The 20,053-nt window shown below is 44.3% G+C and overlaps 1 protein-coding gene across 5 annotated transcripts in view; it reads left to right on the top strand.

Moving 5' to 3' along the window:
• The window catches only part of Prkn (parkin RBR E3 ubiquitin protein ligase), a 1,215,323-nt gene that overhangs the window by 1,017,760 nt on the left and 177,510 nt on the right, over nucleotides 1-20,053 (top strand). For all 5 annotated transcript variants that reach the window (XM_087584833.1, XM_087584829.1, XM_087584826.1 and 2 more), the window contains 1 exon segment: nucleotides 2,049-2,198. In XM_087584833.1, coding sequence (XP_087440959.1) covers nucleotides 2,049-2,198 — 150 coding nt within the window.

Genomic DNA, 20,053 nt, shown 5'->3' with positions numbered 1-20,053 from the left:
CTGACAGAAAAGACCTCAGGGTCTGGTGCCCCAAAAGGGTACTAAGTAAATGATGTAAGAGGAGATGGCTTCTAGTTGTCCCTACCCCAAACCCAGACAATGAAGAAACCCCAAAGGCACCAGTGTATGGATTTGCAATGGCAGCAGAGGGGAGGGAGGGTATCTCAGTGAGCCTGGTCACCTTCTCTTCTGTTGCAAAGTGGGCTCAAGACAAAAGTGAAGTGGGCATCTCCTGGGCCTTCCCAAATTATACTGCCAGACCAGGATCCCATCAAGAAGGGACATTTCACCTATCTCCTGACTCCCAGATTAAAGGGCCCTTAGGGAGAAGGGAATAAAGGCAGAGATTTCAGAATCCTCCCTGCCCTAAGGGTGTCTCTCCAATGGTAGGTAGGCCTGGAGACTGTTCTTTGATAGGTGAAGGACCTGGTGCTATAAACCTAGGCTGTGAAAGGAAGGAAGGGATGACTTTAGAAGTCTCTCTCCCAATAAGAGTACTTCCCTGTGTACATGAATGTGTTGCATGTACAGAGAGAGAGAGAGAGAGAGAGAGACAGAGAGAGAGAGAGACAGAGACAGAGACAGAGACAGAGAGAGTCAGAGAGAGACAGAAAGAGAGGCAGAGACACAGAGAGACAGAGATAGGCAGAGAGACAGAGACAGAGAGACAGAGACAGAGATATTGATTGATTGATTGGTTGGTTGATTTTCTGATCTAGCCCTATCTCCAGGCCTTCTCTCTCCCTCTCCGGACTCCTTTCCCACCCATCTTCCCTCTCATTCCTTTCTGCACCTTCTCTCTGGCCCAGCAGAAGTCTATGTCTGCTTGCATTCCTGTTCAGGAAGCTTTGGATGCACCATGGGGCTGGCTTGGTGTCTTAGTTAGGGTTTCTATGGCTGTGAAGAGACACCATGACCATGGCAACTCTTATGAAGGAAAACATTTAGGTGGGGATGGTTCACAGTTCAGAGGTTCAGTTCATTATCCTCATGGCCGGAAGCATGGCAAACACAGAGCTGGAGAGGTAGCTGAAAGCTCTACATCTGCAGTTCCACAGCAACAGGAAGCGACAGTGGCCCTGGTCCTGGCCCTGGCTTCAGCGTCTAAAAACCTCAAACCCCACCCCCAATGACACACTTCCTCCAACAAGACCACGCCCCCTAATAGTGCCACTCACTGTGAGCCACTGCGGACATTTTCATTCAAACCGTCCTATCTGGGTTCTCCATTCAAAGACTTGGCGCTGCTGAGGGTGAAGGTTGGATTGGGGTTGGAGTTACAGAAACCATGGTGTTGGCGGGACTGAGGTAATGGTGTTGGTGCGGCTGAGGTAATGGTGTACGTGCTATAGCTGCTCAGCCTTCTGTGTTTTAATGAAGCCAGTGGAAAGAGAACCAGGTAGAATACCAGGCGAATGCTCTTTGATTGGCAGTCCTCTTCTTCAAGCCCACCATCAACCTGCAGGTTGTCAACAACTACGAGGTCTGTTTTCTTAGTGATTATAAGACCCCATCAAATCTGGAATAGAAATATGCAAATATATTGCCTTAAAAGACTGATCACACTAATCATTTAATACACACATATACATCCTAACAGTTAGAGTACAGTTTATGGACACAGTGTCACAGAACACTAGATTTGGGTGAAAAAAATCTGTTTTCTAAAGAAAAATATGTTAAATATATACATCACTTTCCCCCTGGGTTTTCAGGAAAAGTTTCTTGTACCCTAGGATAACCCCAAAGTCCTCCTGCCCCCTACCTCCCAAGTGCTGGGATTACAGGCTTCTGGCACCATGCCTGGCTATGAACTAGTTCATTTTGTGTTTGAGTTTGGAAAACTTTCTCTGTGCTGGGTCATACCTTTAACCCCGTATCCTCATCCTCAAATCCCCCACTACCATACACTCCCACCCCCAAAAGTGAACCAAATTGAGAACACAATCCCAGAGTCCTTCAACTGGGAGCCTCAAGCAGAAGTAAGTCATCTGAGACCGCTCTGTCTCACTGTGCAAAGCTCACCCCTTGCCTCTGGCTTCCTCCAGTACAACAGGTACCAGCAGTATGGTGCCGAGGAGTGCGTGCTGCAGATGGGAGGTGTGCTGTGCCCCCGTCCTGGCTGCGGAGCTGGGCTGCTGCCTGAACAGGGCCAGAAGAAAGTCACCTGTGAAGGGGGCAACGGCCTGGGCTGTGGGGTGAGTACTGACCACATCCGGTGGTGCTTGGTGGTGTGCGCCTTCCTTTTGTGGGTAAGCTAGGGCCGCCGCTTGCATTTTCCTTTCAGGCTCAGATATATTTGAACTGATTACAGAAAAACAAATTGGTCTTTTTCTTCATTCCTGTGTGGGACTCGACCTATGAAAATGTTTGTATTTATTTTGGAAGGAGGAGTTGTGAGTTATTCTGGGATATTCGGCTCTCTGTTTATTGGGATGTTCGTTTTAAGATGCGCGAAACCCCCACACCAGACCTGTACGCTTTCCTTGCCGTGTTCAGTTGATGCAGGGGGGGCAGAGAAAGTCTTCTCAAAACCCTCAGAGTAAAAGTGGAGGAGGACTCGAGTCCGTGTCATGGTCGTCCCGACATGTCCCCTCCCCCTCCCCCAACCCCGGAGGTTTAGTCGGTTTGCCTCAGTGTCTCAGGAACTAGGATGATGAATGCAAGTAAAACTCAAAAGCACACTTTGAAACAAAGTACTCAAGGCTGATGGCGCCTGTTAGGGAAGAAGGAAGAGGAAGGAAAGATGTTCTGAGAGGTCAAAGATGAGCTGAGCAGATCCCACACACACCTCTGTCCATCAAGGGGAAGTTTGTGCCAATCCCCAAACCTTCACTAAATTAGAGGTTCCAGCGACAACAAATGGCTACTAATGCTGATATTAAATCTCAAGCAGGCTGGGTAGGAATGTGTGCAGTTTTACAAGATGCTATTGATCATCGATGGGAAACATTTCTTTTAGAATTGTGGGCTCATGAGGAGCTTTCAGGACAAGGGTACAAGTTAGCCAAGTCTTAGCGCCCAGGCCTAACTCTTGGCTAAGTCAATCTTGTGCGTACATCAGCGTCTGTTGTTCTAGTGAAGCCTGTGTGTGTCCTGTGACTCGCCTCACAAAGCCAGGGTTGTGCAGCAGAGGAAGTAAGAGTTGAAGGAGAGTGAGATATCATGATGCCCCAAAAGGAAAACAAACACATAAACAAAAGTTGCCTCTGGGTTAATAATCATAGTCATGGGTAAATGAAGACTCAGGTAAGTGTGATGTCCTCAAAACCTGTGCAAATCAAGCCCTAGCCCCAACCTTGGCCTCCACCAGGCACCGTGTAGTCCACACTGACTGTGGATAGCTTAAGGTTGGCTGTCACAGTTAGGGATCAGAATCCTGTCAAAGACTTTCTTTTCAAGTGACTTACAGTCATTTTAGACTGATGGCTAGTTTCATATCTGTCTGCTATTATCTGAATGGTTCTGCCTAAAATGCTGCATTTTAATATGACTTCATGAGGCAGACGATTTCTTTGGCCTTGTTTTTACACTGTTTCTTACATTCCTCTGAGAGCTTTCAAGGTTTTATGTCTTTTGTATTTTGGAAGCATTCATGTGATATTTGTGTATTTGGGTTCAATTTTGTTTAAATACAGTGTGGTATCATGAGTAGCCTATATATTTAAACTGCAAATCCTGAGAAATTACTTTCTAAAAAATTAATACATTTATTTAATTTGGGGGTGAACATCTGAGGATGACTTGTGGGAGTCAGTTCTCTCCTCTAACTGTGTGGATCCTAGAGGTCACTAGCTGAGTCACGAACTTGGTGCCAAGTGCCCACTGGACCATCTCCCTGGCTCAGGAATTTGCTTTAGAGGTTGTTTGAATGGCTGCAATGCCTTTGGGTTATGTGAGAACTTGACCTCAAAGGGGGTGGCTATCATTAGGCGTCCCTTTGTCCTTAAGAAATCTGGATAATGTTTTAATTTGACTCGTTCTGTTCATTGTTTGAGGGAGTAGAATTGTTGGGTTGATTCGTTAGCTGGTGTTGTGTAACAAATAGCCCCACATCCCTACATCTCCTCATTTCTTAGGACATTTGTTATGTCCCAGAGCTTCTAAGGGTCAGGAGTCACAAATACAAACAAAGGCTTTGGCTGGGAATTGTGCCTCGGCGTGCCATGAGGTTGCAGTCAGAGGGGAACATCCCTCTGAGAGCTTGACTCAAGCAGAGAGACCTTCTGTTGGTTGGCTCCTTGAACCACGTGTTTGGAGGCAAAAAAAGAAAAAAAGAAAAAAAATCTCAGTTCTGTCTTGGCTGCTGCCAGAAGGCATGGTCTCTCACCACAGTGCCCTGTTCTCTGCTGTTTGTCTCCAAGATGGCAGCTAACCTTTCTATGAGCACGTGACCCAAGTGAGAGGGCAAAGAGGGAATCTCACCTGTGGGATCTAATCCTCCAAGTCACTCACCATCACTTCAACTTGAATCTACACAGGAGATCCATGCTATCCTCAAAGGGTGGAGAACTAGGCCTTAGCATGAAAACTAGCAAAGAGTCTGTGAACGTATTTTAACTAGCATCACTTGTCACTTGCAATCTGAAGTTGAAAGGAAAACAAAGCATAAAATGAATTTACAATGGTTTAATTGATCTCTCCTCCCCTCTCCCCCACCCCCCAACTCCCTTCTGTTGCAGTCTTTCTATTCTCTCCAAGCTTCCACTGGTTCTCATATCTTTAGCTTCTTGGCAAACACAAATTGACCTCATCTTCACCCTTTGCTTCAGATCCCCAACTTTCACAAAAGGACATTAACCCAGTTAGTTGAAGGACTGAAGAGATTCCATAACACCTAAACAGGAGCTTAGGTTGACATTTTGATTGCAAGGCTGGTCCTGCCAACGACTAATCACCGTAAACCCCTCTCTTCCAACCTGTACTCCAGAACAGCCTATCTCACAGCAGCCAATAGAAGACTAGTGTGGATTCTAAATAGCAAAAGTATAAATTAGCTAAAATGGCATTTAGTGCGCAGTAAATACAGACATATTTAATAGGTTGTTGTGGTGGTTTGAAGGAGAATGGCCCCCAGAGGCTCATGTATTTGAGTACTTGGTCGGAACTGTTTGGGAAGGATTAGAAGGCTGGACTTGGAGGAGGAGATGTGTAACTGGGGGGTGAGGGGGGAGGATGAACTTTGAAGTTTGTAAAGCTCACAACAGGCCCAGTCTCTCACTCTCTGCCTGCTGCATGTGGATCAACTATTAATTCTCACCATGCCTACCCGCCTGAAGCCACACTCCCTACCATGATTGCCATGGGCTCACCCTCTGAAACTATTAGCAAGCACCCAATTTTAAATGCTTTCTTTTATAAGTTGTCTTGGTGAAGGTGTGTCTTCATAGCAATAAAACAATGACTAAGATAGTCACCAAAGGTTTCACCAATATCCATTACACTTACCTATAAGGCCTGATATTCAAGAGAAATTGCTTGGAGAACATTCATTTGATCTACTCCGTCATATCATCTAGAATCTGTGCTGAATCAAGCTCCATCTCTAGCAGAGATCTACATCCTAGACCTTTTAAGTCTTGAAAAAGTTGCTTTTCCTGACTAACTCTTAGAAGTAATGTCATTTGTTTGCACTTTGGTTTAAGACATGGAACTTGCAAATTAAGTAGGGGTGTATCTCAGAATGACACAGCTTCATTTTCACAGCCACACCACCTGTGCATTGAGCTCCAGACTAATCGGGCTAATCAGCTAGTCATGTGACCGGCGGTGTGTGCCTGGACCAATGTGTATCCATGACTACTACTGTGTATAGTTTTCTGTGGCATGCATGTTAGAGTCGAGTTATGGTTCTATGTCCTCCATTCCCTCCCTCTCAGGAGTACGTGTGGGGTTGGGGGGGGCTTCTTCAAGCATCTTAGTGTTACAGCTTTCTTGATCAAGACCTCCAACGATCTTCAATAAGACAGCTCTCTGAGATGATATTAGTTTGTGCATATAACTTTATCCAGGGCGAGCTTGTACACATACACTTACTTCAGGGTAAACCAGGGCTATATATATGAACCTTGGAGAGTAGGAATGAATCTCAGGGTGAAGACTTCATTGACTGGGGCTTAAGGAATTAGGGATTCCTCATTTGCACATATCCTCGCCCATTGGAAAATGAGATCCCCTGACCCTTTCTGTCTTTCTGTCACTGAGTTCACCAGATGCCAAGGAGCAGTGAGGATCAGCTAACATGCTATTAGAAGGTTTTCTGTGATGGTCCAGGTCCATCTGGCAATAGCCTGGCAGACCTGGTCATGGCAGATTCGTTACTAGGGTAAAAAATGATTCAAAAGAAGGTACCACTTCCTAGGATGCGAGTTGAAATTTTGTACTGATTATCCCTCCCCGTATTCCTGCCCTGAGTCTATATTCTTCTTCTTCATGGTAAAGTCATGTGTTTGAGGTTGCGTGGAGTAAATGAATGAGGGAGTAGCTCGAGTAATGCAGAAGCAACAGGAATAGACTGGAATTGTCTTCCACTCAGTGATCCCAGAGTTAGAACTGTTTCCCTGACCTCACAAAGATGCCTTGAGAAAGTGTTTAAGTGCTTTCACACACTTTTACAACAGAGGGTCTTAATAGCACTCCTAGGATTTAATGCCATGTGTAGAGATCGCAGAAAGTCCATCCAGAATACAGAAGCACTACAGAAATCGCCTATCAAAGGTTCCCTGGGACACCAGACAGCGAGTTTGTGCACGCAGTCATATGACATCTCTTACTCTTGGGAGCACTCTCTTACTTCTGGGAGCACTGAGATTTTAGTTTCCACTGAGCACAGAATATTTATATTTCACCAGGACTCAAGAAAGTATATATATGGATCAAATAACCTGATCCCCATTCTGAGCTAAACCTTTGATCGTATTTGGTCTATGGCTCATAAAAACATTAATTGACTTCCTGAGGGATGTCTATGATGCACTGTTCCCTGCGGCCTTCTCACAATGCATCAGAACTACCTCACTAACTTTTATGACTCCTATGCAAAATGTTGACATGTTTAATACTAGAAAATAGCGGCCAAATATGAACCATCATAGTCACTGACCTAGAAGGAAAAGAGCTGTGAGAGTCAAACCTCCTGTGTCCCCGATAAACCAAACATGTTTGTCTTATTTGGTGCTATCTTGGACTGGAATATATCTGAGAGACTTTTTTTTAATAATAACTGAATTTTTAATGAATCCTTTTCTGTTTTAAATTAGAAATCCAGAAACAAGATTTAATATGAACCGGAAGGAAATCAAGGCCTGTAAAACCATATTCTTTTTACAAATGTATTTTTATTTCACTTGCATTGGTGTTCTGCCTGCACATATGTCTGGATGAGGGAGTTTGATCCCCTGGAACTGGAGCTACAGATAGCTGTGACCCGCTGTGTGGATAGTGGGAATCAAACCTGCGTCCTCTGGAAGACTCTTAACCACTGAGCCATCTCTCCTCCTCTTAAAACCCTATTCTGCTAAGGATATGAGAAGGAATTTCTTTAGGCCCTCAACAGTCACCCCTTTCTTTAACAGACAATGCCTGCATGGAAAAGAGCTGAGTTAGAGGGTGACAGTGTAGCATGTGCCTTGGTCCCTCATCAACACAGGCCCCTCCTGAGTCTTCTAAAGCAAAGCTACCTTGCACCACTTTCCTCAGAACCGGTCTTTAAAATCGCACAAGCTCCAAGTTGTAAACACTGCGTCAAACCTAGATCCGTAGGCACATGCAGAGTATGGTTATGTTGTATCTGTGGTGAAAATCGGGGACTTTGAACTTACTGAGGATTTTAGTGAGGTGAGAATCAGACCCTTCTCATCTGTCTTTGTGTAGGGAAGGAGTCAGTGAAGATACAAAGATTTAAGTTATGAATGAATTAAAGCTCAAATTAGCCAATAGGATATAGAGCCCTTTAACAATACACTGAGTTTAGAAACAGGCAATAGGCGTTCGGTGTTTGCTGATGTGAGGGCTGGGGGACGGTTCTCTTTGTTCTTCCTTCTGCAACAGGCTTTTCTATATCCCAGGTTAGCCTTAAACTCAATAGGTAGCCAAGGAAGCCCTCACCAGAACCACGGACCCGTGCCATCATGCCTGGCTTCCTTTGCTGCTCTTTAAGGAGATCTTGGTTTATTTTTATGAAAATACATAAATTATAATGAAATATTTTGTCAACTATAATGGGTTCATTCTTTCTTAAAGAACTAGAGTTAAAATCAAGACTCCACATGGATGCGGCTTACACCATGATGTATTCAAGGAGACACCAGACAAGATGAGCATTCGTCAGGATGACTAAACAGACACCATCAAGCACGAAACTCCAGGCTCTGCCTCACCGCCTTCGCCATAAGTGCCCGAGCCTAAAAACATGCCCCAAGTAGAACCATGCCAAGGTTGATATGTTAATTTTAAATCCATAAAGCGTTTCTCATCAAAAAGCCTTTATGAAAGAAAATCAATGCTAGGAAATGTCAAAAAATATGCATTCCTTGTTTATTTGACATGTGTCCAAAAATCTAATTTCAACTCCAAAATTGGCTCATTTGCAGACTGGAAATAAGTCTTGCTAGACTTTCTGCCTGTGAGACAGCTTGGAGCGCAAAGATAGAAAGCTTCGGGGAGTCTTTATTTTAATTAAAGAAGCCGTTCACAAATGTACAAGCAAGTTCCCACATACCATTCCTCTGCAAAGTGTTTGTCAATTGACAAATGTTCCTCGAAAGACGGTGTTCTGCGATTTGAAGAGTGTGTTTTATAATCCAGCACAGATCTGACCGTCCTGCTTGTCACCAGTCAGTGTTTTGTTTAAATAAAGGCAAGGATCACTGTTTGGATACGAGCTACCTTCTGAGGAGCTCCTTGCCGAAGGCATGGTCCCCATCTGGGGTTGCTGTGAGGGTGATGGGGTGGCCGGGCAGAACGCACGTCAATAGAAGAGTTCGTAGCTGAATAGGGGCGTTGGAAGTAGAGATTGGTAGCTGGAAGAAAGTCCCTTGAGCCATCCTTTTTGAAAATAATAGCTTGTTCCTAGGCAACCCTCTTCCCTCTCTTTCCCTGCCCTGATGTAAGCTGCTTTCCTCCACTCAGGGCAGGCGCAGAAGTGACGTATGTCGTCATGCGACTGTGAATAGAAAGTACCTACACGGTGAGCCTAGATAGACAAACGGACAAAAACCCGTTCTTCCCTTGCACCTTTCTTTTCCATGCGTTTCATCACAATGACGAAAAACTTACACAAGGATGAAGTCATTTTATCCTTTCAAAATGTTCAGTTCCAGCTAGGACGTCGTGGTAGTCACAAGTTACCGAAGACCCCTGGTCTCACTCCACAAGCTACGTCCACCGAAGAGACTACTGAATGTGTGGGGTTACTTTGATGGTGCTCTGACCTCTCTCTACATTATGCTGCTCAACATACATGTACACTGCCACTTACATCCAAGCTCAATATAACCAACAGCTCAGTTCCTCACAGTAGCCCCACTCTGAGTGCTTAGTGGTCACATGGGGCGGGTAGCAGCTGTACTGAACATTATAGACACGGACTATTTTTGTTCTGCTGGAGAACGGTGGGATACCTATCCCAGGAGGTAGCATTGCAACCCTGAAACTTCCTGTCTCTTGACTCTAAGCACTTTGTTCTCTGCGGTTGTGTTTAACAAGAGAAATCTGCAGTACAAGAATACAGAGCAGGCCAGGCCCCGTTCTGTGGGCACCAAATCCCAGCACTCAGGAGGCAGAGGCAATTTTACCAGAGTTCCAAACAACTTGAACTGCATAGGGGTATGGGGTACGGGGTGCATTTTGCAAACCAAGGCCCATGCAACACGGGTTCTCGAGGCTGAGGTGAGGAAATGGGGAGGGGGGCAGGATTACAGAACAAGTGCAGATTGAAAATAAATTCAGCCAGATGGAAACCAAAGAAATGTTACTTTTCTTTGGAGCCTGCTAGGAATGCAATGTGAAGAACGCAGGTCTAGCAAAAGGAGTCTCTGTGTTTAACATTTAACCAGGAGAGGAGCAGGTCCCTGCATCGTTTGATGGGTGGCGTTTCTGGTTTAGGTTACCATCAGACGGTTTGGTAAGCTCCAACCTCAGTTTCAAAGTGTGTTTGGTGGAGGGGACACACTGCACAGTTCATTGCTGTTAGTGTCTCTGGGACCTCTTAGCCCTCGTTCCAAAGCACCTCTTAGCTGAGGCTGTAGCCCAGTTGGCAGAATGCTTGTCTAGCACGTATGAAACCTTGAGTCAGGCCCCAGAACCACCTAAAGGCAGAGGTGGTGGTCCATGCCTGTAATCCCAACTCTTGGAAGTCCAAGGCCATCTTCAGATATGGACAGAGATCAAGGCGAGCCTGGCCCGCTTCTGAAACCTGTTCCAACAGAGGCACTCCCTCTCTACCGAAAGTGTCCCAGAACCAAGGTGACTCCATTTTGCTTTTCTTTCTTGACTGGAAATGAAGTGATAGATGCATGGTCACATGACTAGCAGCTTAACCATGGATTAAACTGGAGCAGGGAACTTTACTTTCTGTAGGATTAGAAGTTTCTGGTGTGCAAGCGTTCACTTTCCTGAAGCAGTAGAATGGGGGGAGCGCATCTTAGTCCCACAGCCCAAGAACGGGCCTTTTGTGCACTGTGTTTTCCAAGACAGGTGTTTCATGAAACAACTTGGAGATTCCAATCATTCCCTTCATGGTTTTTTATGCAAAGTGCTAAGTAGCATACCACTGGCTATAATGAGCTCGCGAGATCTCAGACTCAAAGCCAGCAGGCCTGCATGTTTTCCCCTTAGTGGAGAACTGATAAGTGATTTTCAAATCATATGCTATGTTTCTACTCTTTCTTCAACATTTCATATGTATACAATGCATTTTAATCATATCCGCCATCTCCAACATTCCACATGCCTCCCTTGCATCCCCTTCTCTAATTTATGTTCTCCTCTGGTTTTGTTGTTCCGTGCCTGCATGTGTGCCTGAGTGCCTGCATGTCCGTGTGTGTGTGTGTGTGTGTGTGTGTGTGTGTATGTGTGTTTGTATGTGTGTATGCATGTGTGTATGTGTGTTTCTATGTGTGGGTATGTGTGTTTGTATGTGTGTGTATGTGTTTGTGTATGTGTTTGTGTATGTGTGTGTATGTGTGTGTATGTGTGTTTCTATGTGTGTTTGTATGTGTGTGTATGTGTGTTTGTATGTGTGTATGCATGTGTGTGTATGTGTGTTTCTATGTGTGTATGTGTGTTTCTATGTGTGTGTATGTGTTTGTGTGTGTTTGTGTATGTGTGTGTTTGTGTATGTTTGTGTGTTTGTGTGTGTTTGTATGTGTATGTGTGTGTTGTGTGTATATGTTTGTGTGCGTGTTTATGTGTTTGTGTATGTGTGTGTTTGTGTGTATGTGTATGTGTTTGTGGGTGTTTGTGTGTGTTGTGTGTGTATGTTTGTGTGTGTGTTTATGTGTTTGTGTATGTGTGTGTTTGTGTGTGTATGTGTATGTGTTTGTGTATGTTTGTTTGTGTGTGTTTGTGTGTGTGTTTGTGTGTATGTGTGTGTATGTGTGTGTTTGTGTGTTTGTGGGTGTTTGTGTGTGTTTGTGTGTATGTGTGTGTGTTTGTGTGTGTGTTTGTGTGTATGTGTGTGTATGTGTGTGTTTGTGTGTTTGTGGGTGTTTGTGTGTGTTTGTGTGTGTTTGTGTGTATGTGTGTGTGTTTGTGTGTGTGTTTGTGTGTGTGTTTGTGTGTATGTGTGTGTGTTTGTGTGTATGTGTGTGTGTTTGTGTGTATGTGTGTGTGTATGTGTGTGTGTTTGTGTACAAGTAGGCCTATTGAATCTAATTAGTGTTGGCCATATGGATGTAGTGGTAACCACTTGGGCATACTCATTCTATCGAAGACTTGTCACTGAAGAAAACTGCCTGTCCCTCAAAGTTGTTGACAATCTGTAACTCCTCAACCACAGAGCCTTTCTACCACCCATGCTGGGATCTTGAGTCATGGGTCTTGTGCAAACCACCATAGTTGTGAAGAGTTCATGGATGCACCATGCCCATCATACCCAGAAGACACTCGTAACCAACCCCCCTGCTCCTCCACCCATTGACTTTCCCATGCCTTCATCAATCATGATGCCTTGGGTGCCAGGTTAATGTTATAGACTTCCCATTTGGGATGGGGCATGCTACCATCACTTCTCAGCACTGTGGCCAGATGCGGGTCTCTATGATAGCTTCTATATGCTGCAAAGAGAAGCTGTTTTAATAAGCAGTAGAGTTATACTAGTCATGAAAGCTTGTTGCTGGGCATGGCTCGGGGCTCAATTGCATTTCTAAGAGTTCATTTCTATAGTAAAAATCCTTTTAATTCTCAAACTGTTATAGACATATTTAATGGGTTTAAGATCAATTCTGGAAGATAAGATGCACTTTCATAAATTGACTATGTGTGGTGAATTACAACTCACAGTCAGAGAGTCCCTATTAAATGAATGGCCTATTCCAACTTTTCACTGGATAGGTTGCGGGGAACAGAATATCTTCTCACGGTGGATATATCTCTCATAAAACACAGTGTCAGATATTATGGCCATCACAAAGGGACTGTTGAATTGAGAGATTTGGTCTTACTTTTTATATTTGAACAAATCACTTCCACACAGCAAGAAGAAAGGTCACATGGCTGTAGCTTGAGCCCAGTCAGCTGGAAATGTTCCAGAGCCTTCTTGTAAGACATGGGTGTGAGTCCTCCTCCCTTCCCAGCATTCTGAGTGCTAGCCTCAGGTTGTTGAAGATTCTCTGGGACACAAGCAGCTGCATTCCATATATATATATATATATATATATATATATATATATATATATATATATATATATATCTTTTATCCTAAGTCCTTTGTCTTCTGTTGGTAGGAGCCCTCCCACAAACATGCTATGTTCTCCCTGTGTTTCATTCTGCTCACTCCAGGACACACACCCCCACTCCCCAACTCCTCCCACCCCGCTCCCCCTTCTCCAGCTGGGGATGGGGTGGGGGATGACCTCCTGATGCTCATTCTGGCTCCTTCCCTCCACTCTTGTCTCTCAGCTCCACACCCACAGGTAACAGAGTGAGACCATCAGAGCTGGATCCTTTGCTCTCGCATTCATTATTTTTATTGTGCTAAATATAGATGGCAAATTTAATCACGCAAACGTAGAACTGAAAATATTCACAGCGTTATCCAGGTACAGCAGCTCTCTGATGTCTCTTCATCCCAAACGGAAGCTTATCAAACCACACTTCTCATTTCCATCTCAGCGAATTACTCCAGTGTGGGTATTTCATATCAACAGGGTCACAACTGCATCCTCCTGCTTGTTTGTCATAGCAGGGGTATTTTGAGGCCCTCCCACATTGTTACTGTGTGTCAGGCCCTCATATAACCAAATACTGTCCCATAGTAGGCACATACATTGTATCATGTAACATTTCTATGTTGCCCTTTAACTTCTTTTTTCAACTGGGCATAGTCCTTACTCTCTCTGGATCCAAATTTAGGCAGAATCTCTGACTCTATTCTCTTTCAGTGGTTTAAAAAAATCAAGTGTGGGGCAGGAGAGTTGGGGGGTGGGGTCTGGCTGTGGATACCCAGGGGGTCCCACCCACTCAGAGGAGAAAGGGAGAAGGAATGGGGGAAGGATTGTGGAAGAGGGTGACTGGGAGGGGGCAGTGAGCAGGATGTAAAGTGAATAAGTAAAAAATTTTTTTAATTAAATTATGACAAAATCACAAATCGTTCAATGTTATTTAAATGTCAAAAATCAAAGTATGACTTGATAAGGATTTTTAAGAAGTAGTTTGCTTTAAATTCTACAAGAATGACACATCTCAAAGAATTCTTATTATTAAGGAAATTATTTGATAGTTAACAAAGAAATACTTTAAAGGATTTTATAAACTAAAAATGAAATAAGCCTAAAAAAATAATCGGAATCACTTCAATTCCCAATCTGCCTAAAACACCTTTTCACAAATAACAAACTTGATTTAATATGTTAAATCTCCTGCCTCTGCATTCAGTAGAGGGACCCAACCCCAAAATGGGTCCAAATGTAGTCGTTTGTCACTCTGAGGACTCGTCAAGTCCTCCGTGAAGCGTTGACTCTGCTTGCCTTTCTCCAGATTGGCGGTTCAGTAACAGCCCCTATCTCTCGTTTTCCTCTAAGATCTAAAGAGTATCTACTGCAGCGATAGCCAGGTTTGATCTTAGAAATCTAATGCTGGAAATCAATTAGCCTTGAATGTAAGAAATTGGTGCCCATCTATTTCAGCCTCCTCATAGGCTCATCCCTCCTAAACAAAGCTCTCTGTCCATCGTTCTGTGGTAGAGCGGTAACCTCTGGCCCTTCAGTGAGAGCAGTTCTGCTGAAATTAGGCCTCAGGGACAGGACCACAAAGGTCCGTCCGAGGGATATCGGAGAGCCATATGGTTGTGGCTTTGAGGCAGGGTCTTAGGTGTCTCAGGCAAGCATTGAACTCACTCTGCAACTGAGGGTAACCCTGAGCTTTGGGTCCTCCTATCTCTGCCTCCAGAATTATTCTCCACTTGCAAGTTTGTGGCACCAAGGCATTGGAGCTTTGAACCCGGGGCTTTGTGAATCCAGCACTCCACCAACTGAGATAAATCCCTAGCTCCTCACAGAATGTTCTCTACCGCATTCATTTTCAGTAGATGGTGACTTTAAAAAAATTAACATTTTCACTATTACTACAATGATTAAATATGGTTTTGACTTACCCTGTGACAATGAGTAAGGTGAGTCTCTGTCCTTCCTGTAGATTATTTTTTAATACACAGAATTAAATGAAAAGAGTCAAAAATAAAATTGGTCCTCATAGAATTATAAAATCATATCTGGATTATTATTATTATTATTATTAACCATTAAAGGTAGTGGTTTGGGTATGGAGGGACAAGGGTATGAGTGGAGGTTTTTATTTGCAGTTTAAAGCCTTCTCTAACACAGGTTTCCAAACATGTAATTAGAATATTTTTCCTTTATTGTAACATAAAAGACTACTGTTTCTGAGATGATGAGCTACAATTTTTCTTAATTACATGCTGAAATATATACTAAAGGAACTTAATAATGTTATGTGGTAAAAACACAAGCAATGGGGCCTGAGAGATAGCTCAGTAGGTAGGAGCATTTGCCTGTCTGCTGGCCCGAGTTCTAGCCTCAGAACCCAGAGCAGAAGGAAAGAACAGCATGCCTGAAAGTTGTTCTAAGACTTGCACGCCATGGTACCAGTGCACACATACACACACACACACAAACACACACACAGTAATGATAATGACACAAGCAGTGTTGTACAGCACACTAGAGTGACCACAGTTCATAACTAATTATCTCTTTTGTACGAACTAAAAGGAAGGAAGGAATTTGTAGGCTAAGACATGGTCAGTCTCAGGAGCTACAAAGGCTAGCTACCCTGGCTTGATCATTACACAGCCCTCACGCGGAGTTATCATACAGTAACAGTACACTATGTACAATGGCTATACTGGTCGTACGTTCTAAAAAGAGCAGGAAAATCGCAGATAGACAAAGGCAGCCTGGCAAGTAACTGCATTAGGTAGACCCATCCACCATCCTGAAAGAGTGTTTCCTTTGGGTTTTACTGGGGGTCAGGGGGTGGGGAAGAAACATGTGCTTTGCACTGGCAGAGGCTGAGGTTGTAGAGACCACATCCCCCAACCTGCCCACCATCCTCAACCTGAGCAAAGTGTGCAGGTGGCCCGGCTCAACATCCCGTCAAGCTTGTGATCTGTATCAAGCACACCTCCCTGTCATACCAATTTAATTGAATGACATAGTTAAGAAAAATGGGAATGAAGTCTGCTGGGAGATTTAATTTACATTCTCAAAATAAGCTTCATGAAACATGTCATCCAAAGGATTGGGAGGCTGGATGCACGTAAATGAATTTCAATATTTTTGTGTCACCCTTAAATAGTTTAACTAATTCCTAAATTATAGGAAAATACATCCCCATGATGAATGTCTGAATTCTAGGTATTATATTCTCGCTGTTATTTTGTCATTGCTGCTGCTGTTGTTGTTGTTGCTGCTGCTGCTGCTGTTGTTGTTATTTTTAATTTTAAGGCAAGGTCTCACTCCGTAGCCTAGGCTGGCCTGAAACCCACTAAGTCACCTATGTTGGCTTTGCATTTGCTGCAGCTTCCTGTCCCTTAAGAATCTCTGGTTTCACCAATGGCTTATGCTCTAAGATCAAGAATCAACAAATGGGATTTCATAAAACTGCAAAGCTTCTGTAAGGCAAAGGACACTGTGGTTAGGACAAAATGGCAACCAACAGATTGGGAAAAGATCTTTACCAATCCTACAACAGATAGAGGCCTTATATCCAAAATATACAAAGAACTCAAGAAGTTAGACCGCAGGGAGACAAATAACCCTATTAAAAAATGGGGTTCAGGGGCTGGGGATTTAGCTCAGTGGTAGAGCGCTTACCTAGGAAGCGCAAGGCCCTGGGTTCGGTCCCCAGCTCCGAAAAAAAGAACCAAAAAAAATGGGGTTCAGAGCTAAACAAAGAATTCACAGCTGAGGAATGCCGAATGGCTGAGAAACACCTAAAGAAATGTTCAACATCTTTAGTCATAAGGGAAATGCAAATTAAAACAATCCTGAGATTTCACCTCACACCAGTGAGAATGGCTAAGATCAAAAACTCAGGTGACAGCAGATGCTGGCGAGGATGCGGAGAAAGAGGAACACTCCTCCATTGTTGATGGGATTGCAGACTGGTACAACCATTCTGGAAATCAGTCTGGAGGTTCCTCAGAAAATTGGACATTGAACTGCCTGAGGATCCAGCTATACCTCTCTTGGGCATATACCCAAAAGATGCCCCAACATATAAAAAAAGACACGTGCTCCACTATGTTCATCGCAGCCTTATTTATAACAGCCAGAAGCTGGAAAGAACCCAGATGCCCTTCAACAGAGGAATGGATACAGAAAATGTGGTACATCTACACAATGGAATATTACTCAGCTATCAAAAACAATGACTTTATGAAATTCGTAGGCAAATGGTTGGAACTGGAAAATATCATCCTGAGTGAGGTAACCCAATCACAGAAAAACACACATGGTATGCACTCATTGATAAGTGGCTATTAGCCCAAATGCTTGAATTACCCTAGATGCCTAGAACAAATGAAACTCAAGACGGATGATCAAAATGTGAATGCTTCACTCCTTCTTTAAAAGGGGAACAAGAATACCCTTGGCAGGGAATAGAGAGGCAAAGATTAAAACAGACACAGAAGGAGCACCCATTCAGAGCCTGCCCCACATGTGGCCCATACATATACAGCCACCCAATTAGACAGGATGGATGAAGCAAAGAAGTGCAGGCCGACAGGAGCTGGATGTAGATCTCTCCTGAGAGACACAGCCAGAATACAGCAAACACAGAGGCGTATGCCAGCAGCAAACCACTGAATTGAGAATAGGACCCTCGTTGAAGGAATCAGAGAAAGAACTGGAAGAGCTTGAAGGGGCTCAAGACCCCATATGTACAACAATGCCAAGCAACCAGAGCTTCCAGGGACTAAGCCACTACCTAAAGACTATACATGGACTGACCCTGGACTCCAACCTCATAGGTAGCAATGAATATCCTAGTAAGAGCACCAGTGGAAGAGGAAGCCCTGGGTCCTGCTATGACTGAACCCCCAGTGAACTAGATTGTTGGGGGGAGGGCGGCAAGGGGGGGAGGCTGGAGAGGGGAACACCCATAAAGAAGAGGAGGGGGGGAATGTTTGCCCGGAAACCGGGAAAGGGAATAACACTCAAAATGTATATAAGAAATACTCAAGTTAATAAAAAAAAAAAAAAAAAGAATCTCTGATTTCACAGCATTAACCTCACGGTGTATCTAGCTCCCTTTCCACATTCTGGAGCCTGGCTCCTATGGTGCCCAGAACCCAGTGTGCCAATACACGGAAGAAGCCAAGCAGCACGCTCTCACTTTTCAGACCAAAGAAGGACCCAACATGGGCACATAGCATGGTCAACCCCACTCCTTGTACCAGAAGACAGCTCTCCATATGCTCCCATATCTGGGGAAGCACTCAGCATCATAGGAGAGCACCGTCCTCACACTGGCAGACATTCCAACCAGAAGGACTCTCCATGCACTGACTCCTGGAAGTTAATACAGTTTTGTCCTTTGTCGTTATTTTTCACCCTGCTGGTGGCCCCTGGAGCTTGGTGACCTGCTCCAGGAACCATGGCAGCAATGTAGCCACTGGCCTTCCTCTCTGCTTTGCTTTTCACTAGAGCCAAGGACCCTGCCAGTTGGTTCCTCAAAGTTTACTGCCCCTTAGTCAGGAATGAAGAAGATTCTGTGGGAGGTGTCTCTGGCAGGGATATGTGAGCCTATTGCCCCAGGCTCTGACACACTCATCTGTACAGAAGCTTATATTCTGAATAGACTAAAAAAACCAAGATTTTTTTTGTTTATTTCTTTCTTTGTTTAATGCCCATTTCATAGACTTGTTTTGTCAAGAGAATATTTTTAAAGTCAAGTACGGCTGCAAATCTGTAGGGTGAAGCTCAGGCAAAAATGAATGTACTCTGCCCACCTCCCCCTGTGCTTGAGCTGGCTTGGAAGAATCTTGAAGGAAGAAGCTGTTTGAGGGAGGCACAACTTCTGATACCCTCTGGGAGGTCATTTGTCAAGTGGGCTTGCACCTCCACAAAGAAAGCAATTTTCCTCCTTTCTCTCTGTAGAAAAGGGAGCTGGCCCAGGATGCTAGCTTCTCCCGAGTCATGCTTCCCTCCACACTCTTCAGGAAGAAGGTAGAGTTGCCCCGTCACAAGTTCTTCCTTACAAAGCCATATTGGCTATAGTCTCATCTTACAGACAGCCCAGGAATTTGGTGTCAACTGATTTTTTTCCCCAGCTCTTTTCAGGTATGGCTTTTAAATGACAGGCCTGTCATCAGACAGCCTCCCATAACTCTTCCTGTAGCTACCTATGCAGATGATCTTCCTCTGAAAGGATGTCACAACCATAGGGATTTCAGGAGTTTGTGTTTTGTTTTGTGTTTGTTTGCTTGTTTGTTTGTTTGTTTTTTAGACAGCGTCTCCAGTTTTGAACTTGCTGTGTAGGATTATGACCTTGAACTTTTCATCCCCACCCCCACCCATCTCCCAAGTCCCCGAACTACAAGTGCACACTGCTGTGCCCACAGAGCGTGTGTGCGAGGCAGGTGCTCTTCCGACTGAGCTGTGTCCTCCTCCCTAAAGAATTCCTCGCCAAATCACAAGACAGGGTTTTGCATCCCGCCTCTATGAATATGAAATAGGCTTCTTCGTGTAAGCAGGCCTGCGTGCTGACACGGCCCTGTCATTTGGAAGAGTTATGAGGAGGCAAAGCTCCTGAGCCAATCACTGCGTAAGTCGGCCTCGTGAGGGAATGAGCTGAAGTGTCACCTGTTGAATCTTTAAAGACTATAAAGAGCTCTGGACGGATGCCTCTCAGACAAGAATCCGGCAGTTATTTACTTATTTATCAATCTTTAGACCATCCCCGCAATCGGCTTTGCACGCAGAGAGATGACAGCGAAGGCTGTATTTAGGAGACGACTGCTACTTGGAAAGAAATAAGTCTAAATCAAAGCAAGGCTCTGAAAGACCCTTTCCAGAGACACGGGCTGCCAGGCCTTTGTGTGGGCAGCACTGTGCCCCTGTGAAGTGCAGAAGATATTTAATCAATGAGAAAGGCCGAGTGGAAACACACGATTAAAGAGATAAGATCTCTGCTACCCTGAGTCTATTGACCCAGGAATCCACTTCCCACGATGGGCTGAAGGGAAACCACTTCACATCTTGGATGCTGACAGATTCGTTTTTAAAAGGGTCTCAAAATTGATGTTTTGAGGGTCCATGCATATTATCAACTTGTTGTTCTAAAGAGACCAGAAACTGTGTCTGTGAGA

The sequence above is a fragment of the Rattus norvegicus genome, chromosome 1 (assembly GCF_021556685.1).
Source record: "Rattus norvegicus strain SHRSP/BbbUtx chromosome 1, alternate assembly SHRSP_T2T, whole genome shotgun sequence".
In the NCBI taxonomy this organism is placed as follows: domain Eukaryota; kingdom Metazoa; phylum Chordata; class Mammalia; order Rodentia; family Muridae; genus Rattus; species Rattus norvegicus.
This window is presented reverse-complemented; position numbering and strand designations above follow the sequence as displayed.